The 20,604-nt window shown below is 39.4% G+C and overlaps 4 protein-coding genes across 5 annotated transcripts, besides 6 other annotated features; 2 read left to right on the top strand and 2 right to left on the bottom strand.

The window, feature by feature from the left end:
* The first annotated feature begins 728 nt into the window (after window positions 1-728).
* Window positions 729-1,818, top strand: CG31600 (uncharacterized protein). 2 transcript variants are annotated; one of them, NM_001299199.1, is made up of 4 exons: window positions 729-829; window positions 889-1,071; window positions 1,136-1,285; window positions 1,339-1,818. In NM_001299199.1, the coding sequence occupies exons 1-4, from the start codon at window positions 785-787 to the stop codon at window positions 1,645-1,647; spliced, it is 687 nt and encodes a 228-aa protein (NP_001286128.1). In that variant the 5' UTR covers window positions 729-784; the 3' UTR covers window positions 1,648-1,818. The 2 variants fall into 2 exon arrangements, with proteins under 2 accessions (NP_001286128.1, NP_724367.1); NM_165401.2 differs by having other exon boundaries at window positions 1,121-1,285.
* A 574-nt stretch (window positions 1,819-2,392) lies between these two features.
* Window positions 2,393-4,316: a mobile genetic element.
* Window positions 2,817-4,276: a mobile genetic element.
* Window positions 4,317-7,609: 3,293 nt separating the features above from the next.
* Window positions 7,610-7,699: a mobile genetic element.
* Window positions 7,700-7,767: 68 nt separating this feature from the next.
* Window positions 7,768-9,798, bottom strand: CG1428 (uncharacterized protein). Its single transcript, NM_136283.3, has one exon. The coding sequence runs from the start codon at window positions 9,732-9,734 to the stop codon at window positions 7,881-7,883; it is 1,854 nt and encodes a 617-aa protein (NP_610127.1). The 5' UTR covers window positions 9,735-9,798; the 3' UTR covers window positions 7,768-7,880.
* Window positions 9,799-12,347: 2,549 nt separating this feature from the next.
* On the bottom strand, window positions 12,348-13,094 carry CG1421 (uncharacterized protein). The gene has a single exon (NM_136282.2). It carries the CDS (start codon window positions 12,935-12,937, stop codon window positions 12,371-12,373), a length of 567 nt encoding a protein of 188 aa, NP_610126.1. The 5' UTR covers window positions 12,938-13,094; the 3' UTR covers window positions 12,348-12,370.
* Window positions 13,095-13,496: 402 nt separating this feature from the next.
* Window positions 13,497-13,558: a mobile genetic element.
* A 1,579-nt stretch (window positions 13,559-15,137) lies between these two features.
* Window positions 15,138-15,252: a mobile genetic element.
* Window positions 15,253-15,417: 165 nt separating this feature from the next.
* Window positions 15,418-15,809: a mobile genetic element.
* Window positions 15,810-17,797: 1,988 nt separating this feature from the next.
* On the top strand, window positions 17,798-19,421 carry CG11629 (uncharacterized protein). The gene has a single exon (NM_136281.2). The coding sequence runs from the start codon at window positions 17,826-17,828 to the stop codon at window positions 19,215-19,217; it is 1,392 nt and encodes a 463-aa protein (NP_610125.1). The 5' UTR covers window positions 17,798-17,825; the 3' UTR covers window positions 19,218-19,421.
* Window positions 19,422-20,604: the final 1,183 nt, after the last annotated feature.

Below are 20,604 nucleotides of genomic sequence, written 5' to 3'. Positions count from 1 at the left end.
ATTTGTTAATCGCTTAATTTATGATCAAATGCGACAGTAAAATTAAAATATCACAAACAGATACAAAACACCAAAGTATTTAGCCATCGTCCAAATAGAATGCCAGAAATGCATTGGATTTGTTGAAATTAGCATTAATAATTATAAATATTTTGCCAAAATATTACAATTTTTATTGTGCATTTCGAACTACACCCTTTTTGACTTACAACAAAGAGCATACGATTATGAAATAACAGAACAGAGCCAACAGCGACAATTAAAATATTTAAAGCCACAGAAATATTTTTTCGCATGGCCCATTGGCGAACTGAAAACCCACAACAAAAAGTGCGTAGTAAATTTCCTAACGAGTTGAGGGACATCCATGTGGACATCAAGTGCAGCAACAATACAGCCATATACGGAATGATAATTTTGCTAACGATGACCATTTACATATATCAAGAGTAATTATAATAAAATGCCGAAAATAAAATTAAAATTAATATAGAAAGCCGATTATAAAATCATGTTTATACCTACAAACAGTTATCGCACACACTCTCATTCGTTGTAGCAAAAACAACTGTCAAAAATAGCAAATCCCATAAATCAACAATGAAATTTTGCCAGAAAAAAGGAATTGAAACACAAATAGAAAAACCTGCGTGATTTCGTATACATACATAATTGGGAAAACAAAAATTTGAATTTATGTGGTAGGCCATTATTTCCAGCTTCGAATATTTTGTCAATTTGCGTAGAATAAAATTGAGCTACGTATATTAAAATAATTCTCAAAATGGTAGAGGGCATGATAAAAAAGCTAACTGCTATTTTATTTGGGGTAAGTATTTAATCAGCAGCCCGTCTTCAAGTTTTTACTGACAACTTTTCTACACTTAGCTTGTATTGGCTGTGTTATTTCGAGTAATTATACCCTTTACTCTGCGACTTAAAAGCGCTGAAATAACCATTAATGTGCTTAACTGTTTTAATTTTCTAACAAGTACCGTTTCCATTACCATTTGCCTGAATTTGGTCAGCCTATACTTAGCCAATTTGCGTGATGATTGGCTTGTTCTCGGGGTAAGGACTTTACCAAAAAAAAAACGTGAGGTTGATAATTGTAAATTAGCTTATACCGCTGCAGATACTCGTCCTTCATTGGACTTACTTCACAATTTCAAAACAACTAGAAGCCATGAACAGGAGCTATAGTACATTCATGGATAGCTTAAACCTTAAATGGCTGGCATACTCCAATTTTAACGAGACAGATTGGCCTTCGATTGAAAATGCGGTATGTGTTATGCCTTTGCTCATTTGCCCTTTCAAGGGTTTTGCTTTTCACAGGTTTTATGCTGTGGACTGGAGGGTCCCCGTTCTTATATGGATTATCTACAAGGGGTTCCAACCCACTGCTACCATCCCGACCTTATCACCCAAGGTTGCAGTGACTTTGTTAAAAACATTTTTATGCCGATACAACATATAAGTCATTTGCAGCTCAGATTGGCTATTTTTGTGGAACTGGTAATTTTACTTATTCTTGCTGCAACGCTTTTGAAGAAATGTATTTCTTTGATCGGCGAAAGGAAACATAAAAGAGTTATTACACACGGGCTTGCGGTACTAATAGATTTAGTTAAAAACACATTTTGAAACATTAGCCTTATTAACCCTAACCAAATACTACTACTCTATACACTACCATGTAACCATTCTTGAGTACTAAATGCAGTTTCTTGTAATGTTTGTATTGTTTTAATCTATGCCACTGTATTGCATACAATATGTAGATGACAAATCGAAATGGAACAAAGAAATAAATTGAAATAAGCTGTCTTTTATTGCCGATGACAATTTGAATAAAATTAATATACAGTTTATCCTATTTTTAATTAATAAATGTCAAACATTTTGCGAGTATTGAGTATGAGTATTTAATTGTCTGATTTGTAATTTGGTTTTTTCCTGTTGTCTTTTTGTCATGGAAAATTGGTTTTGTTATAATTCGTTCGATGAGTACGAAAAAAGTTTCAAATGGCGAATGGAGTGGTAATAGGGTAGCGGAAACACACTTTGGTCTTGTGCAGCGGAAACGGAAGTGAGTATTAGAAGGCAAAATAAACTTTCGGAATGGAAAAACAATTCACATTAAGCAAAACGTACACATTTTTGACAATTCCATACCGTTATTATTGGTCTGAAAATGTACCGGTTTGCTTTTCCAAATTATAATTTATTGTCTTTTTTGGTTTAAAAATGTATATAGATAATATCAGGAAATCAATTGTGGAAAATGCATGAACGAAGGCGTGACCTAAGGTAGATGTATGAACAGTGCTTTCTATTAATTTAAAACAAATTGAATTTTCTTTATTATTTAATACCCCGCTAAAGAGATATTTTAAAAACAAGAGATAATGCTCGGATATACCGAGTTCCCCGACTGTGAGATACTAGTTACTCAGCTAGTGTGTATACGAACGCGAAAGTGCATCATTTTTCTGGGATATCGATAGATATTGGGAAATAAAATGACCGATTCGGAAATCGAAATATTGTTCAATATTAATAAGTGACTAATAAAAACGTGAAAAAATATAAACACATTTTTCAAAAGTTTGGGCGTGGCATTTTTATGCCGTTTCTGGGCGCTAGAGTGGGCGTGGCAACATGGGTCAACGATCTTGCGCTGCGTCTTTGTTTCTACAATCTTTATGCTGAATCTCGAACTTCTCGTTTTAATAGTTCCTGAGATCTCGACATTTATACGGACTGACGGACATGGCCAAATCGACTCGGCTATTGATCTTGATTAAAAATATATGTAGCTGTGTTCAGAAAAATAGCAGTGCGAAGGAAACTGAGTAATACAAAGGTATTCTTCCAAGTCCCTTTTCGGACTCGACTCTTTTTTACACGTACACTTATTACGCACTACACGGCTAGTTTTTCATGTTATCCTTTTTTTATTTACATTTTACATTACATTGAGCAAAATCACAAGTTTTAGACTGTTCATAAGAATAGCAGTGTCTGGTTTTGACCAACGTAAAGTCCCGAAATTATAAATATTTTCTAAAAAAAAGTGAGTTTGGTTAAGTTAATTCGCGTATTTAAAGGGGCAATAATTTAAAAAAAATTATTTTAGTGGGTAGAGGACAGCACTGCTCCCAGGAGAAAATAATGTTAATTTTTAAGCTAAGAAAGGAAGGAAAAACATACAAGGACATTCAAAAAACCCCTGAATATTCTGCCAAAATGGTATCCAATGCCATTAAATATGAATGGAAGCCGAAAACCGTGGTACCAAAGTCTATCCTTTTGCATCCCCTAGGGAGATAAAGTCTGAGCTGAGTGACGTTACTATTCGGTGATAACTACCTAATCGAAATTTAATTGCGAGTAGTCCCAGAAAGGTTCCCGTACTTAGCCCAAGGCATATTAAGGCAATGTGAAACTTCGCTAAAACCTACCTAAACTGGCCAGTCTCCAAATGGTGTAATATCCTTTAGACTGATAGGTCAATAATAGTGATATTTGGTGGAACTGGTTCACTACAGTATATCTGACGACCTCCAAACACCGAGTACCACCCAAAACACCCAGTGAAGAGTTTCAATCACGGTGAACCTAAAATCCTGGTATGGGCTTGTTTTTTTTACAATGGTATGAGTCCATAACATATGATTTATGGTATTACAGACCAAAACGCAGATGTAAATATACTTATTGATGTCTTACTGTCATATTCTGAATATAATATGCCCTTAAAATGGACATTCCAACAGGATAATGATCCGAAACGCAGAAGCAAATCGGTTAAGAATAGGTTCACCCAAAATAGAATAGATGCAATGCCGTGGGCAGCACAATCTTCCGATTTAAGCCCTATTGAAAATCTGTGGGGGGACATTAAACAATGCCGCGTGGGTGTAAGGCTGTGCTGGCTAACAAAGGCTATCCAACCAAGTATTAGGCCCTAATTAACGTATTCAAAAGGAAAACTATGTTAGTTCTAGGTCAATTTGAATTTTGTTACGGTTTTTTCATAGCACTGCTATTTCATTGAACACCAGAATTTCTGCCTTTTATGTTGCTTTAATCTATATTATCGAAACTATTGAACAAATAAAAGTGAAACATTTGTTGAATTGTTTGAAATGAAATACCTAAAGATATTATAAAAAAAAAAATTTCCCATTAAAACTGTAATTCATAAGAATTTTTTATCTTAAACTCTCAGGTCCAAAGCACTGATACTTTTATTAACACAGCTGTATATACTTTACATAGTCGTAAACGCTTCCTTCTGCCCATTACATACTTACATAATGGGTATAAAAACAAGTGCTGAAAAATTGGGGATAGAAAATGTACATATATTGGCTTCAGCAAGAGAATGACCCAAAGCACACTGCATTGAATCGAGAACGATGGCTGCTGTATAAATTTAAAAATCCTGAGTCCTGATCTCAATCATATCAAGCATTTGTGAGATCTTCTTGAAAGAAAAATTTAAAAACACACTTTAACTTAAAGAAAGCGGAATGATGTCATTTTGGAGGTTTGGAGTATAATAAGTGCGGAGGATACATAAGAAAGTTTTTATTCTATTTATATTCTATACCCAAAGTATTTTTTAAAAACAGTCTATTTATTTGTTGAAAAATCTGAAAGACGATTTAATTAACGAAGACATTAAATTAAAGTTAAGTTACGAAATGGGTTAAAAACCAGTTGTGATTAAAGTTTACATTTAATTATTTTTGGGATGTACGCAGAATTATGCGATCGATCGTATGTAATCTATAGGGTATGAATAGCTTCCCTCATTCCATGACATAGTTTTCTTGAAATCTTTCTCGAAATCGGTATGAATAGTTAAGATTGAATAGCTGCAATTTAATTTAATGCAAACTGTACTAGTTCATGGTTTCCAAATAAGAGAAACCAGCACGGAATTCCTAAACCAAAACCTTTTCAGACCCTTGGCCCCGTAAGGCATCACTTGCTACTCTTAGTATCGGGCTTATAGATTTTTTGCCAGAGTGAATCGTTAAGCCCGTAAATGATTCAGAATACCACAAATGATTGCGAGTGTTGGGGTGGTGGCTATAAAATCACATTGATTGATTGCAGTTCCCGATTTGACGACGAAAGGAGGACCACACGCTTGTGAACTCTGTCAGTGCTAAATTTAAAAATATACACATCGTGTGCGATAATATGAAGCCCCGGTCATAAATACAGGCACCCACGAAAGAACTCAAGTGGCTCGTACGAAATTCCGGGCTGTGCGGATGAGTGCTCGCAAATATTTTGTGGCTGGCAAGTGTCAAACACTGGCCATCGCAGACAGGCAGCCATCAGAGTGAGACTTATCATTTGCTCATAAAAATGTCAAAACTATCAAGCTGACATTGACTGATGACGTCGACTCGGGAGGGAGGAATGACATTCCATTGGGTTCCATTTCATAGCCGAGATGCCAATGTTAAATGCTTCGCCTCCTCCAATTGTCGCATATCCAGCTCCGACCACTCCTGCTATCCCGGCCATCCTTCAACACGCATCCTTGCATTGACTGATTTCATTTCATCCTTTCCCGTCGCTGTATTTTTTACTCGGTGCCACTGCATTCACCCATCCGTCTATCAGTCAATCGAGTGACTCAGAGGTGCTCTGGAGACATCAGCATAACCATTACCGTCTCCTCCGTTTGGCATGATTCATGACTTCGATTGATTTTTGATTGACAATATCGCAAGCATTTAAAGTGTCTGTTTCCGCTTTCCGTGTTTTATGAATATTTTTCTCCACTCTGCTTGCAAGTGGCTTGACTTTTGGACCGCAGGGCTTAGGTGGAGTGATTTTAAAAATCATTTGTCCTTTGACAGAAGAGCAATTGATTGACATTGTCGGTTATGAATTCATCACTTTTCCAGAATGAGTTGTCAAGACATATATGCGTTGAGGTGTTTCAGTGGAGTACTTGGGGCATGTGCTTATTGCAGATAAACTCGCAGGAAATATCCAATCAATTTGTACCTATGTACAGACATATGTACGTCTGTATGCTTAGCGTATAATCGCCCTGATTTCGTAATGCCTTCACAAAGAAATATAGTTCGTTTAAATTTATAACCTTTAATATGTGTCATCCCCTGCTAGGTATCGATTGCAATCCCTATTATGAGCACCTACTCTTCGGGCATGGACGCACACATTAATTAGCGATAAGATCACCTTCAGTTCTATGGATGTGAAAATATCAATTTCATTTTGACATTGATGGAATTAATTTATGAGCCGTGCCTTTTTGAACGTCCACACCTCACCAGTTTATTTATGACCGTTACCAATTCGAACCAAATCAGAGCGATTTGAGTGATTACCTGCTAGACCAATTTGAGATTTATGCTCCGAAACGGACTAAGTGTTGTCGTGCCAGATAGAAATCTATTCGATACGGAGTGCGGTGTTTAGAACTATCAAGACCACTGGTGTTTTAAAAACAAATATTTTTTTCGATTTCGTCTGTCGATGTAAATTGTAATTCTAATCTCACTCGATTTGCACATTCATGACCAAAATATTCTTTTCACAGAATAGTATTATTTTATTCGGTCATCCACGGGAATCCGGCGTAGGCAGGGTTCGTCGACATACTGGAATTACACTTCGGTTCGAACGGGGGCCCGAACCACACAACAATTCATTATCATTCATAATGTTACATATTATTTTGCTATGTTTTCTATAGCAGCAGTGGAAATACCCTGTATTCACTTTCATGTGACCTACGCACGCACATGATACAATTTAATCTGTGAACCTCAATGGTTCTCGTACTAATCAGTTTAAGATATGGCTTCCTTCGCCGTGCGTTGGAAGCAACCATGCTGCATTTTTATTTATCAATAAAATACATGTGTGTTTAAAGCAAATGGAGCAGTCACGCACTCTTCTCCATGCGGTGGAAGCGTGGGAGTGATCACGTCCAGTGAACGGGACATTTCAATTTACTCGTCGCGCTGTTCACCACATGTGCAACCTGAGGCCTGACAACAATCGCCAACAATCAATGGAAAAAGAATTCATTTTAGGACATTTTGCAGTAATTGAATGCGACTTGTCATCCAAATGGTTTTTAATTATTTTTTAAAATTTATAACTACCGTCCTGAATCCCACTACAACTCTGCACGTGTATAGAAGCTTCGTTCCCAGCAAATAAATTGCAAATTATTACGGATTTTTGTTTCGATGTGGCACTTTAAAATATTTTCATTTTAATTCCACTGCACGTCGCTCATTGAAACAGCCTCTGTGGCACCACTGGCTCTTCAAACAAACCGACATTTTGACGCAAATTATCCGCTGTGGGCCCACGGGCTATGGAACATTGTCTTTGAGCTTACTATTTGATTAATGAAATTTATTTCAATACTCCTTTCACCCAATCGTCGTATTCCTTTATACGCTATTGTAAAGTTTTAATGAACCAAATGTGAATATTCGGCGCCTACATTCTAGTTCTATTAAAATGCAAATATAGATTTGAGAAAATGCATAAATACAATCATTTGGCTATATACAAAAAAAAAAAAGATTACATTTCGCATTCGAATTTCCACTAAAGTAGTTACGAGTACCTGATAGTCGGGTTAGTCGACTATAGCATTCTCTTTTGTTTTTTGATAATTTGTATAATTTGTTGACCCCTTCCCCCATAAGTATTCGTATGGTCAATTCCGGGACTCTGCTGGTACTTGGCATCTTCAGCAGTACATTTTTATTTACACATTCCCGTATGAAATCATTTTACTATACTTTGAGCATCCTTTTAGTGGTCTATATTTTAAATCAGTCCACCAAATACATCTCTCAAATACACAAGCAAAATATTTGCAGGTCTGGATCGCCGATGCAGTGGGACTGCCCCAGGTAATGACTGACCCGGCTGATGGGACTGGTCAACAGTAGAACGTCCGACAGACGAACGGTGGCCTCGTAAACCCCATTCCCCGGACTCGTCCGCACCCGCAGCCTTAACTCGTAGACGAAGGACTCTTCGCCGAAGTCCAAGAAGTGGGCCAGTAAAACCATTTCGAGCTTCAGTTGCCGGCACTGCCCGAATGGTTTGATAAGCTGGTTGATGGATTCCACCATAAAGCGACTGCTTCGAAGGACCAGACCGTCGTCCGTGGGAACTTCGGTGAGCTCCCGGCAAAAGCAGAAGAGGGAAGGTATGTGAGCCAAGTCGCAGGTCCTGTGGTCGGGAATCGGAAGAAAGAGGCTAATGCCCCTGGGCAACCTATTTGGGGGATGTGACTGGAGCCTTTTCATGCTGACCTCTATGTTGGCGTCCTTCAGTTGACCGAGAGCTATAACATCCGCTAAGGTTTCGCGAAGATCGTACGGAGTGATCAGACTATGCGCGTTGCTTTCGAGGTTCCCCACTGCCAAAGGATATTTCCGCTTCAACCATTCCGGGTATATTGCCACCATTAAAGGCTGTGATTCTTCCTTCATGCCCTGAAGGCTCATGCGGTATTCACCAGCTCGCAGGCCGTGGTCGGACATCAGAAACAGCAGAGTGTTGTTCAGAATATCCGCGTCCAGCAACTTCTTCAAAAGCATCATATAGGAAAGATCCAAGTGCCAAGCGTATTCATAGTACTCCTGGACACCCTGCGACTGCCAGAAAAACGAGAAAAATGGCATTCCTTGCATATAGGGTACCAGTTGGAGTACAAAGTCCCTGAGAACATCTTGGAATTTACGGCCTGCCGTGCAGTGGATCATCTCCTTCAGATCGATGCTATAGCGCGTGTGATTATTCATCTCGACAATTACAGGAGTCAAATCAAAATCGACTGGACTTTTGGGAAGCTCTTTATCCCCGTTCCTATTGGAGAGGATACCTTTGGCGTTATCCTCACCGTAGGCAGTGCTGTAGCCTTCCATCTTGAAGCTGTCCCACAGCCACGCCTTCTCGTCGGAGAGAATGTCTGAACCAGCTGCCCGACTGCTTTTGCCACCTAGAAAAGGGACTAAATTGGCATTTGCATCCAGGCCCACACGACTGTAGCCGAAGAATTTCGTGTGCGGGTGGTTTTCTAAAAAGGCCATCACGAGGGGAAAATATCGCACAAAATGCATGTGGGAAACTGAGTCAATGCCCAAGACCATCACAGACAATTTCTCAGAACTCTCTGTCGACATCAATTTGGGATCGGGCGGAGACAAAAAATAAAGCACGTCATGGTATTTGCTTGCTTTAAACTTGTCCGAGCACCTAATGCGAACTATCTGCTCTCCAGTGCCGATCTTAATTTTTCTGGTCGCACCCCTTTTCAGATCGAAGTGTCCATACGCTGTGTAGTGCCCTGAATGGTTGCGGGTGTGTCCAGATTTTAGCCAATACCTACAACTCAAGTCCTCTGAGATCCTTTTGGCCTCCAGAAAATTGCTACCGTCTTGAGTTATTGCAGTAAGTAGTTGGGTCATCCGGCACCGCAACTTGTTGACCGGCTCAATCGCAGAGTAAAACGCCGTCGGCTTCCATTGGCCACTTACATGACACACGGAGGTGTTCACAAAGACTACTTCCTCGGGTGCAGTCACTAGATCCTTTCTTTCAAACCACTCTGTTACTGGCTGGAGCCCAAAGTAAAGCGTAAAAAATACACCGGTCAGTATCATGGATACTTTCATTCGCAACATCAACCGAGCCATTTCATGGGTTATATACGATCCGAATTAGAACTTTTGAATGATGAATATTGTCATAAGACGTTTGGTTTCAGGCCTGCTGTAAGCGCAGAATAAAGGAACCCCAACTTTCCCGTCAGAAAATTGGTCAAAATATTTTAATTAGTTTAGTATTTCAAATGAACACAGGCGTTGTCGCACTGAATTAATAATGTCGAACAGAGGTGGACCAAAAAGGGAATGTTTTAAATATTCTCCACGTGAGCTAAATATATAGGAGAAACTAATTAGGCCGGCTAAAAATTATTAGAAACTACGGAATTCAATACATGCAAAAAATAAGAAAAAACTCAAATTTGCTGGCAAATGTTGATCCCGCATTTCGATAGTGCTTGAAATGAAAAGGGGCAAATAAAATAAAGCCACTAATAAATAAAGAAAAACCAAATACATTTTTCAGAATAATTTTTATTATTGTTTTAAATAAATAATGTGCAAAACTGTACTCCCGAACTTGTTTGGCCCGGCTTAGCCATGCAAATTATAAAATCTAATCACCTGTGTTTAAAATGTAATGAACGCAATAATTTTAGAGGATTTGTTTTTACATATCATTGCATTGGTAGTGGGCTGAATATGGGTGGGAAAAGGTGTTCGGGCCGTTTGCCGTAATGCCGGGATGTAAAAAAGACCAGCAGAAGGCATAAAAACTAAACATTTTCAAAAAAACAAATAAAACGGATTTGTATCTATAGACGGCCAAAACAAAACAACAGAGATTATGGAAAAGCATAACAAAAGAGTTTAATTTCTCATTTTTATTTATCATCGTATGCAAATAGGCAGTTTACAAATACCAGCAACCGAATATTTGAATAGTTTGAATAAAAATCGTGCAATTTATTTAACAAATTATCCATTTTAGCGCTGCTCGCTTTGTTTTGTCAAATGAGGTTAATTTGTGTTTAACCTGACTTGTGCTGGTCTCTGCCTCTTTCTGTGGTCAAGTGTGGGCAAACGCAGTTTGCTGGCTTTCCGAGCCGTTAACAGTGTGGATAAATGCAGTTGGAAGCGTCGACGCGACGGAATTTAACAAATTGTTGGTCATATATGTACATAAGTCTCTCTCGACATAAAAGCGGGAAAGCGACTGTTTCCGAGATTGTTGGCGCCTGAGCGCCTATTGAAATCTTAATTTATACAAAACTTCTAAGCAACAAATAGTTCAGAGAACTTATGGCGTTTAGCTTGCTGTGGCTGAATAAACATTTACTATGCAGTTGCCTAGTTGCTTCTACGTGGATGACACAGTACCATACCACACCTCATAGAATTTATCACAAATACGTAACTATTAAGCATATTACGGAAGAAAAGTCTTTCAATTGATTTATCCTTAATTTGTTTGACATGAAAGAAAATGCTACCTATAATCTGCATTAAAGTATTTGTTATTGAATATTTGTTATCTTAGATTTAAGTTCACGTTTGATCGAAATTGTCGCTTATTTCAGTTGCATACATATGTATTACATAACTACGTTGGCTTATTTTAACATGCATACAGATATTCATACATATGTACGTAAATAAGTCCAATACAGGATAATTGCACTGGACATGCCAAAAAGCACACCACGGATTGTTTTGGAAAAATGGGTGGCTGGATGGTGATGGTGCGTTGACGTTGTCATCAAAATAAAAATTAATTATGCATTCTATGCGCTGCATTTGAATTGCTTTTGTTGTTTATTACTGTCATTCCCATTTTGAGTGCGTTTGTTGCGGCGGCGTCGCTGTTGTTGTTGCTTTGTATCAGGCTTTGTTGGTCTGTTTGTTGTGCGGGATTAATGTGGCATTAAAGCACCGCGCATACTTTTTACCATTTGGATCCGATAACTGCGGGGCAAATAAATTACAAATATAATAATTAAGCAGCATTATTTTTGACAAAACAAATGCACACACGAAAATGGTGGCAAATCGGGGCGACTATCCGGTATAGCCGTAGTTCCCACCTCTCGGCGGTAGAGGGCGACGGCGCTACTTTCGACGTGCTGCGCGTTGTTATACTAAAATGCATTTGTGCATAGGAATTAATTACGCATAATGACAATTTGATAAAATTGAAAAATTACATTTTATTTAAATTGATTTATTGTAATTAAAAATTCTATAATGGCTCCCAGGGTCCGAGTTTGCGGTCATCCCAGAAATGTTTTTCTGAACAATGCGAATTTAATTTATCGGCATTGATAAGTGTGTAACATTTACTGGCAAAAACTATTCAAACACAGCAAACACGCCATACGCTAAGACATATACATAAGTATGGATCACAGTGGGAGTAAAGGGAAAAGTCGATCTCATTGATTTCTTTCCTAACCTCCAGCAAAAACAGCAGTCCGCAATCCATTTGAATTACATAGGAGGACAAAAAATCATCTTTTATAAATGTAGCACTCGCATAATTCATATTAATAAATTTTCGACTTGAAAAAGCTTTGAAGACTTCTTACCCACTATGATAATGTTGCTATTTTTGAACGTTTAGCATTAAGATATTAAAATAAAAAAGCAACTACATTGAAGCGATGTCTAAAGAGACAGCTCCCTCAGTTAGTCAAACAAATCCCTGAAAAGAGCTGCAATGTTGGAATTTAATAAAAGTAGAACACATAAGATAGTTTTTCTTTAAGCCACTGGGAAAAACCGACTTTTTTGGTAGTGCCCTTGGACTTATTTTCTCCACGGTTTCCCATCAGCAGTTGATCGGAAATGATCGCGTTTCTTTCATCCGCGGCATCGACAATAGCCATTCCTGTAGTTTCATTGTCAGGGGGATCGCCATTGCCCTCTGAGCATTGCTCCAGAAATTCACTGACGGCATTCTCGGAAACGGGGTTCTCAGCTGTGACTTTTACGCGAATATCCCCGCCATATCCAATTTTTTGGCCATCGTAGCTCAGCGCGATTCGGGCATCCTCCACGCTGAAGTACTTCAGGTACATGCGATTGGTTTTCGTCAAGCTTTTGGCAACAATGCCACCGATATCGAGAAAGAAGCAGTAGACAATGTAAGCCCTGTCCAACTCGTAGTCGCTTACGGATACCCAAAAAGACTGTCTGGGATCTTCGCCATACTTCTTTTTATTATCCTGCAAAATGGTATGGTCTGAATTGTTTCCAACGACTTGATGGAACGCCTTCCGCGACAGACCATCCATTATGGGGTCTTCAAGATATGTTGGTAAGCAATGGTCTTTTTGTTGTCCTGAAAACAAGATCCCTGCGTACTCTGTTTTATCGATTTTCCTGTTAATTTCCTTATTTCTAAATTTATTCTGTCAATCTGACAAATTGATTGCCTATTCTAACAGTCATGTTTAATTTTGACGAAAGATGAAGACAGGCAATGAATGCATTGGTAATGTGATGAACTACAAAAAAGGACAGAAAGAAATCCCGATTTTTACCAGTTTAAGGGATAATAAGTTTAAAATAATCTCTCGCCTATCAGATTACGATCATATAAGATATAAGTGGGAGTGCAAGGGGAAATATCAAAATTAAATTGAATAATCAATAAAAATGACAAAAAACAAGAAATAACGCTATATTCGAGTTTCTCGACTCGTTGCTAAGATAGTGGGATTAGAAGACTAAAAAAAAAGTTAAAAATATCAAAACAATTATCAGGCGTGGCAGTTTCGGGCGGTTGGTAGGCGTAAGAGTGGGCGTGGCAACGCTCTAAAAGAAAATTGCTCATCGTAGGCGTCACTAAAGTCAAAGTTCATACGACCGGCATGGCTGTATCGACGTGGCTATTGATCCCGATAAGGAATATATTTTTTTACGCTACCTGTTACATAATTTTCAACGAATCCCCCCTCCCCCCCCCCCACCATTAAAACGATGATTGTTTTACACAAACCCAATTCAGTTGGGCAAATCCGTTCAGAGCTTTATTTATAAATTGTATTTTCCGATTTCTGAGGAAATATATGATTTAGATTTAGTTTACCTCATGACCCCACCATCCGAGTCACAACAACAGAACAACATCAAACGGCCGGCGGACCCCGAACAGCCGGCTTTGCTTTATTTACGCATAATTTCGTGCAATTTATGGGCTAGGTACTCCACCAAACACATAAATATCTCAGGTCCGGAGCGCAGGGAGGTATCCGAATCAAGGCGAGTTCAAAGCGTTTTTCAGGTCCAGAGTCTATAAAATATTAAAAATTAGCTGATACAAATACATATAAGTTATACTTGGAGGCGCCAATTGCTGTGTGGTGCGTGGAGTGGTTGAGATTGTGATTGCGTGATTGTGGTTTCGGCAGCAGTGGTTGCCACCCACAATGAGCAACAAAAAGGCCGACACGGAAGTGTCTTTCAGCTAGGCCAATTGTGGGCCATTAACGCGATCGGAGATTAAAGGCGGCTGCTTCCGAGGCCAGGTCAAAGGAACTTCAAACGGAGGAACGTTCGAATCAGCCATTGCTGATTGGTTCCCATCATAATTCTAGCAATCGAACGAGTTCCTAATTTGTTTGTTTGTTTGTTTGCCTGTAGTGGCGGCGGCATCCCTTTGAACCGCCGGAGTCTATCGAGCTCAGGTGCGATCTGATGAATCTGCGTACCTTTAGTATGCAGTACTGCTTTCATAATCCTAGATGCCTGCGACCGAATTTCCAAGATGTTAATCATCCGCGAACCGTGAAGCGCAATCTTGAAAACGTTCCAGATCAAAGGCTTATCTCTATCTTGACCTCATAAAATGCAATGAGCTATTCCCTAACGAACTGTGATCTACCTGTAAGCCTAATGATTAAAATCTCTTGCCGCTTGCACTTTCTTTCCTATCTTAATTTGTTTTTTCAAATTTACTGGAATATTAAAGGCAAATAGTCTTTGATATTATAGATATTAAGTGAAAAGTGGGACATAATTTATGCAAAAACTGTCCAATTTAGCTAAACGGCAAACATATGTGTACGTATTTTATTACCTTATTTTTAGATCGACCTAAGCCGTAGTCTCCTCTATAACTAACTTATACATAAAACAAATTAATTTACAATGAATATTATAAATTTGATATAATATTATCCAAGTGCATTTATGGTCTGAAGGGAACTTAACATAATTATTTGTAGCATACAGTCTAGTATATGCTCTAAGGACATAATAGATGTAACCATTAATTACTCAATTCCTTACCATTCATAATTGATTGATGTAAATGATACAGTTCAATATTCCTGTTTCCAAGCTCGATCATTTACAATATATGAATAATAGATGGATTGTGATTTTTTCTCATTACTATTAGTGGTTCTCTTAGTTGTCTTGGCTGAAATTTTTAAATTTTAAAATAAAAAGGCAAGTCATTTTTTAAAGCTGTGCTCGTCGGCACTACAATCGGCATGCGCATCTCAAATTTTTCAACTTTTATAGTTTCCGAAATGGAATCGTTCCTACGGTCATATAGACGGCGGGCAGACGGACATGCCCAGATCGACTCTAGTAATCCTGAGTAAATCCCATGAGTGAATAGGATGCAAAACAACATTCGACAGTTTTATTTTTTTTTTTTTTTGAAGAAACCGATAAGATTTACATAAATACTAAATTCGTACATGGGTAAGTGATGCGACATTTTTTTACTTCTTACTTTTACCTCTTATATTATATTTTATATGATCAATAATCGAGTCGATCTAGCTATGTCCGTCTGTCCGTATGAGATGCAGCATACAAATTCTAGAGACAAAGACGCAGCGCAAGTTTTTTTACCCACGTTGCAACGCCCACTCAAACGCCCACAAATCCCACTGAACTGCCGTGCCCACACTTTTGAAGGACGTGTTGATATTTTTCACATTTCTATTTGTCTTGTAAATTTCTATCGATTTGCAAAAAAAAAAAACTTTTACCCACACTTTTGAACCAATTCTAAATTTTTTTCTCATTTTATTCCCAATTATCATTTATCAATATCTCAGAAAAATTAATCAATTTTGCGTTTGCATTCACACTAGGTAAATAACGGGTATCTGATAGTCGGGGAACTCGACTATAGTATTCTCTCTTGTTTTCTGCTTAATTAGGTAAATATACATACACATATTTTTCATATTTTCAAAATAACTGTTTCCTTATTTAACGTGGTGGTTTTCTCCAAGCTTTATTGGTGTATATTACAATGTGATAATATAGCATACATATAGCTTACAAGATTCTACTATCCTTGAATTGTAGGATGTTCTCAAAAACAAGGATAACATTTGAAATTTGAAAAAGACAAATAATAAAATGAAGCAGTTTCCACAGTGTGGGCGTGAACAGTATTTTTCCTCTGAACAAACTACTTTTTCACAGTCTCGCACTCGTGCCTCCAAAATATCCGAAATTTTAGGTCGAACATCTTGCAACGTTCTTGTGCTTATGGAAGTCTTATCTACTATCTACTGATCATCAAATGCGACCAATATTGTCGTTAACCAGCTAATACTCTCCAACTCCAATTGTGATACTATAATTATCTGTAAACGTAAATACGATTTCAGATTCCTTACCAACGGAATTTGCTGTGAACTTTCGTCGAACGTTGTTTTGAAATCCCAACCGACACAAGCTACTGGGGTTTTGTTTATTGTGCGTTGTTAGTATGTGTGTGAGTGGGGTGCTGCGGAAGTCGTGCGTCGACGCCTCTGCCGTTTACGCCGTCGAAGAAGAAGAAGTGCCGGTAATTCAGCACTTGCAGCGCTGTTTGCTGGTGTGTGTGCGTGTGTGGTTTGGGTTTGTTTGCGTTTTTGTTTCTCCCAATTGAACGCTCTCTCGTGCAGCGCTGTTTCCAATCAGAGGGGAAGAGAGAGAAAGAGAGAGAGAGAGAGAACAAAAGAGCGAAATTCCTATTAGTTTACTCTTTATTTCCCCTTTTGCAGAGACAGCTGCGGTTTCATTTCAGCCGTTCCTATTGCCCCGTTTTTCCCCTTATACAGCGTTTGCTCACCCCCGTCACTTTTCAGATCTGCTTTGCTTTCCCCTCTGTCAAGCAGCGGCGCACAACGCGGTCTCGCTCTCGCACCCAATAGAATTGGGCTAGATTAAGTTTTGTTTCTTTTCCCCCTTTTAGTTGTTTGGTTTTTTGAGTTTTCCTTGTTCTTGCCTTCGCGGAGGGTTAATTGTTGTTGGTGCCAAAGTGAAGCACAATGGTTGACGGGGAGGTGTATTGTCATTTACCGTCCAGCTTTTTTTTTGCAATCCTCAAGCTGACGGTTATTTCACAGTTCTCCCTTCTGCCTACCTTCACCTAGCTACACCAACATGTGTATACACGTATAATAGTTCGTCCCCAGGTGAGAATGCATCAATACACATCATATGTACATATGTATGTGTAACAAAATACAACATATGTACATATGTATTTTGATGCCTTATACAAATTATAAGGGATCTCGCATACGTATGTACATACATACCGAGAGTAAGTTTTCTCTATTTTTGACAGCTAATTTCAATTTGAGTAGCCCAGTTATGAGAACGATGAAGATCGTAACTGTGTAACTATGCAACATAAACCTGAATCGCAGACAGTTATCTGAATTAATCTGAACAGGCGGAAAGAAAGAAAGATATAAAACGGTCTGTTCATTAACAACATTTAACATTTAAAAGTAAACAATTTTAACGCAAAGCCCAATTGAAAAATAAGTAATATATAACTATTATAGTTCGTGACAGAAGAGTCGAATCGATTATGACTGGCATTTTTGTTTTGTAAATGTCTTTCAAATGTATCCACGTTGTCACAACCGTCGAGATTTCGTACTGGTTTTGCTGAAGACGACTATCCCGCGTTAGCCAGACTGCGTAGCGGATTTGTGGTATCTGCCAGGTGGATCAATTCCTGCCGACCACTTCTAGCACAGGAACATTACAAAAAGTTAAGCAGAGCTGGGATTAATCCGATTGAGTGGCTTGGACATATTGGACAAATACATATGTGCATTTTCTCACTTGAGACGCCCTTTACAAATTTCATATGACAGTTCTATTTTAGTTGGGGAAAATATATTTTGAACTAAAACAGTTATTGCGAGAATGCTCAGCCTGAGGAATGGAATCTTCGCGGGCAATCTTCTCGGCAGCGGCTTTTGCCTTCAGCGATTTGCGCCCTGTGCCTGTCGCTCTTCGCGAAAGCCTCCGGCGGGAAACTCCCCGAAGAACCCATACAAGCAGCTGAACAATGACTCGGTGGAGGAGAAACGCCTGTCGGTCCTGATGGAGCTGGGGTGTCGATGTCCGCAGAAGTCGCACAAGGAGCGTTGGTTCCTCACCAACCAGCGCATTATTTTGGCCCTGGCCACGACCCTGAATCGTCCGCCGGATTTGGTGTCAGACTTTTTGCACACACTGACCCTCCAGAACTTTTCAGAGATCCTTCATCCCGCCGAGACGGAGACCTTAAGCCCCTCTTGTAGAGTTCCCTTTGTGAACTGCGGTGCCTGTGAGAACTTTATGAGAATTTTCGATACTCATGGGAATGTAAGGAGCCGCCTTAGCCAGGACTCACTGCAGCTACTAATGAGCGCCGTGCAAACTGTTTTGAAGCAATCTCCACCCACTGAGCTCCGTGCATTTGATGCAGGCGTTAGCGGCCTACGAGGGACACTTAAAAGGGATTCCATAGCGCGTAGAGCTGGTATCGATCACGACTCAATCGCTCGTCAAAACGGCAGGAGGCGATTAAGAAACTCGGAAGCCAGGGCCTCAGAAAACAGAAGTCATCTCAACACCGGCCTGGAGCAACGCACAGCAGGAGATCCTGGATATGTTTTTGGATCCAGCCTTGAGTCCGCGGGCTTAGATGTCATGCACACGCCCGAAAAATGGGTTTTCACGGATTCTTTAGCTTTAGAGCGGACCAGGCGGCTCGCCAAATTGCTCATTCGCGTTAATGATAAGACTTATCTGACGCGCGATACTGAGAAACTAATAACTGCCATCAAAGACCTCAAATTGGACAGCAATGTCACAAATCCAAAAAAACAGCCGCCACGGCATAGCATCAAGGCCAATGTAAATTCCGATTCGTACTATGAAAGAGTCAAGGCTTCTGCTTCGAAAGCCGTGCTCAAGAGCCACTCGGCACGCGGCTCGAAGAAAAGGAAGAAGGCCAGCGATGTTGAGCCTGTTCCTAAGCGGACCACGAACCGAGTGTATTATGGCGATCCGCTCCCGGTGCTCCTGCACGAACCATTTAATCGTGAAAAGCCGTGGACGTGGTTGCGCCGACATCCCCAGCAGATGCGCATGGATGAAAAGGGTCAGGTGACACAGGGAAATATCCGTCGCTACCGGCGCCAAACCGTAGAGCAGATGATGCAGAAAGCTAAGGAGCGATCATCGGTGATCACTGTGATCTCAACAGGTGACGAAAACGATTCCGTGAATGCGCAGCCCATGTTTGGTCAGGAAACTTCCGGGAACTAAAACAAGGGCTCTCCCGACCGTGAATTTTTAAAATTCCTTGGTAACGAAAATACTCGAAATTCGCATGGCAAATATTCTGTATGCATGTCAGTGATCCATGAACATTTATAATTCAATAAGGATACTCCACATAACGTGCATAAATAAAAATGAAATACATTTTCCTATTGCAACTTGGAAATGTATTTAAATATGCTTAGATATACTTATAGCATTTCAATGTGTTTTTGAAGTGCAAGCTTCTGAAAGCCAAATAATCAAATGTACAAATTACTTGATGGTTAGATCGTAGTCCCTCTTCAGTTGCCGTCCCAAAATTTGATGTTAAAGCTTGCTTTTTCGATAGTTTACCGCCCTGCGGTGCGTCTATTAAATGTGCCATCCAATGGCATTGGAAATCTGCCTAATGTCACCGCGACTGTGCTGCTAAATCATTTTGATAATGTCACCCGAGGGGCAGAGGGCCCCTAAAGAAGTCGCCTGCCTTTTGGGCGCTACGAATATTATTTTTAGACCGCGCCGCCGCGGTCGCATCTTGGTATATTTCTGTGAGTTGAGTTTTATGACGTGTAGTAATTTGTTGGCTCGTTAAGTTTCTTTAAAGGGTGTGGGGGGTGGGGGAAGGAGATTCACCGCGGAGCAAGCCGTTCGCTGCGTATCAAAATGATCTTGCATTTCGCCTGGCTCTCTGGTCAATAAAATTCCAAAATTTTTTACGACCGGCGAAGGGAAATCCAACCGAAATGCTTTTATTGCACCAGAAACACTCAATAAAAGCGAATTATTAGTGTTGGATTGCTGCTCTTTGTTTTTGTGTGCTGGCGCGCCTTCCCAATCTATTCCATATTTTTGGCTTGCTTTTTAAGCTTTTGTTGCTTCTTTATCCCTTTTTTGGTGGAGGTGTAAATGCATTTTTATTACACTTTTAAAGCCAATAGCCGTTTTTAGTTGGGCTTTCGTTCCCCCGGATTGGTCTATATATATACATATGTATGTACATATGTATGTACATACTCGTATCTATTTGTGTGTGGTCTCGTGTTAAGCCCTAAACTTTTTTGTGGAGAGGGCTTTGTTAAATTGCGGCGATCTGTTGTTTATTAATACTCACATTTATAATGGCATTTATATTTCGAGAATTACCCCATTTGATTTATTGCTTAAATGGAGCTTTCTGCGAAGACACGTGCATGTGCTACGACTTAGTGCATACCCAAAGAGTTCTTATCCATTGAATAAAAAATGCAGCCTGCAACAAAAACGAAGTTATTGTGAAAAAGTCAGCCGCTTCTGCTTGAATCAAAATAAACTATTGGGACACAATTTTAATGAATTAAAATGTTATCACATCAACTGTCTATCCTATAAATGCAAATAAATTGGCGAG

The sequence above is a fragment of the Drosophila melanogaster genome, chromosome 2L (assembly GCF_000001215.4).
Source record: "Drosophila melanogaster chromosome 2L".
NCBI lineage: Eukaryota > Metazoa > Arthropoda > Insecta > Diptera > Drosophilidae > Drosophila > Drosophila melanogaster.
This window is presented reverse-complemented; position numbering and strand designations above follow the sequence as displayed.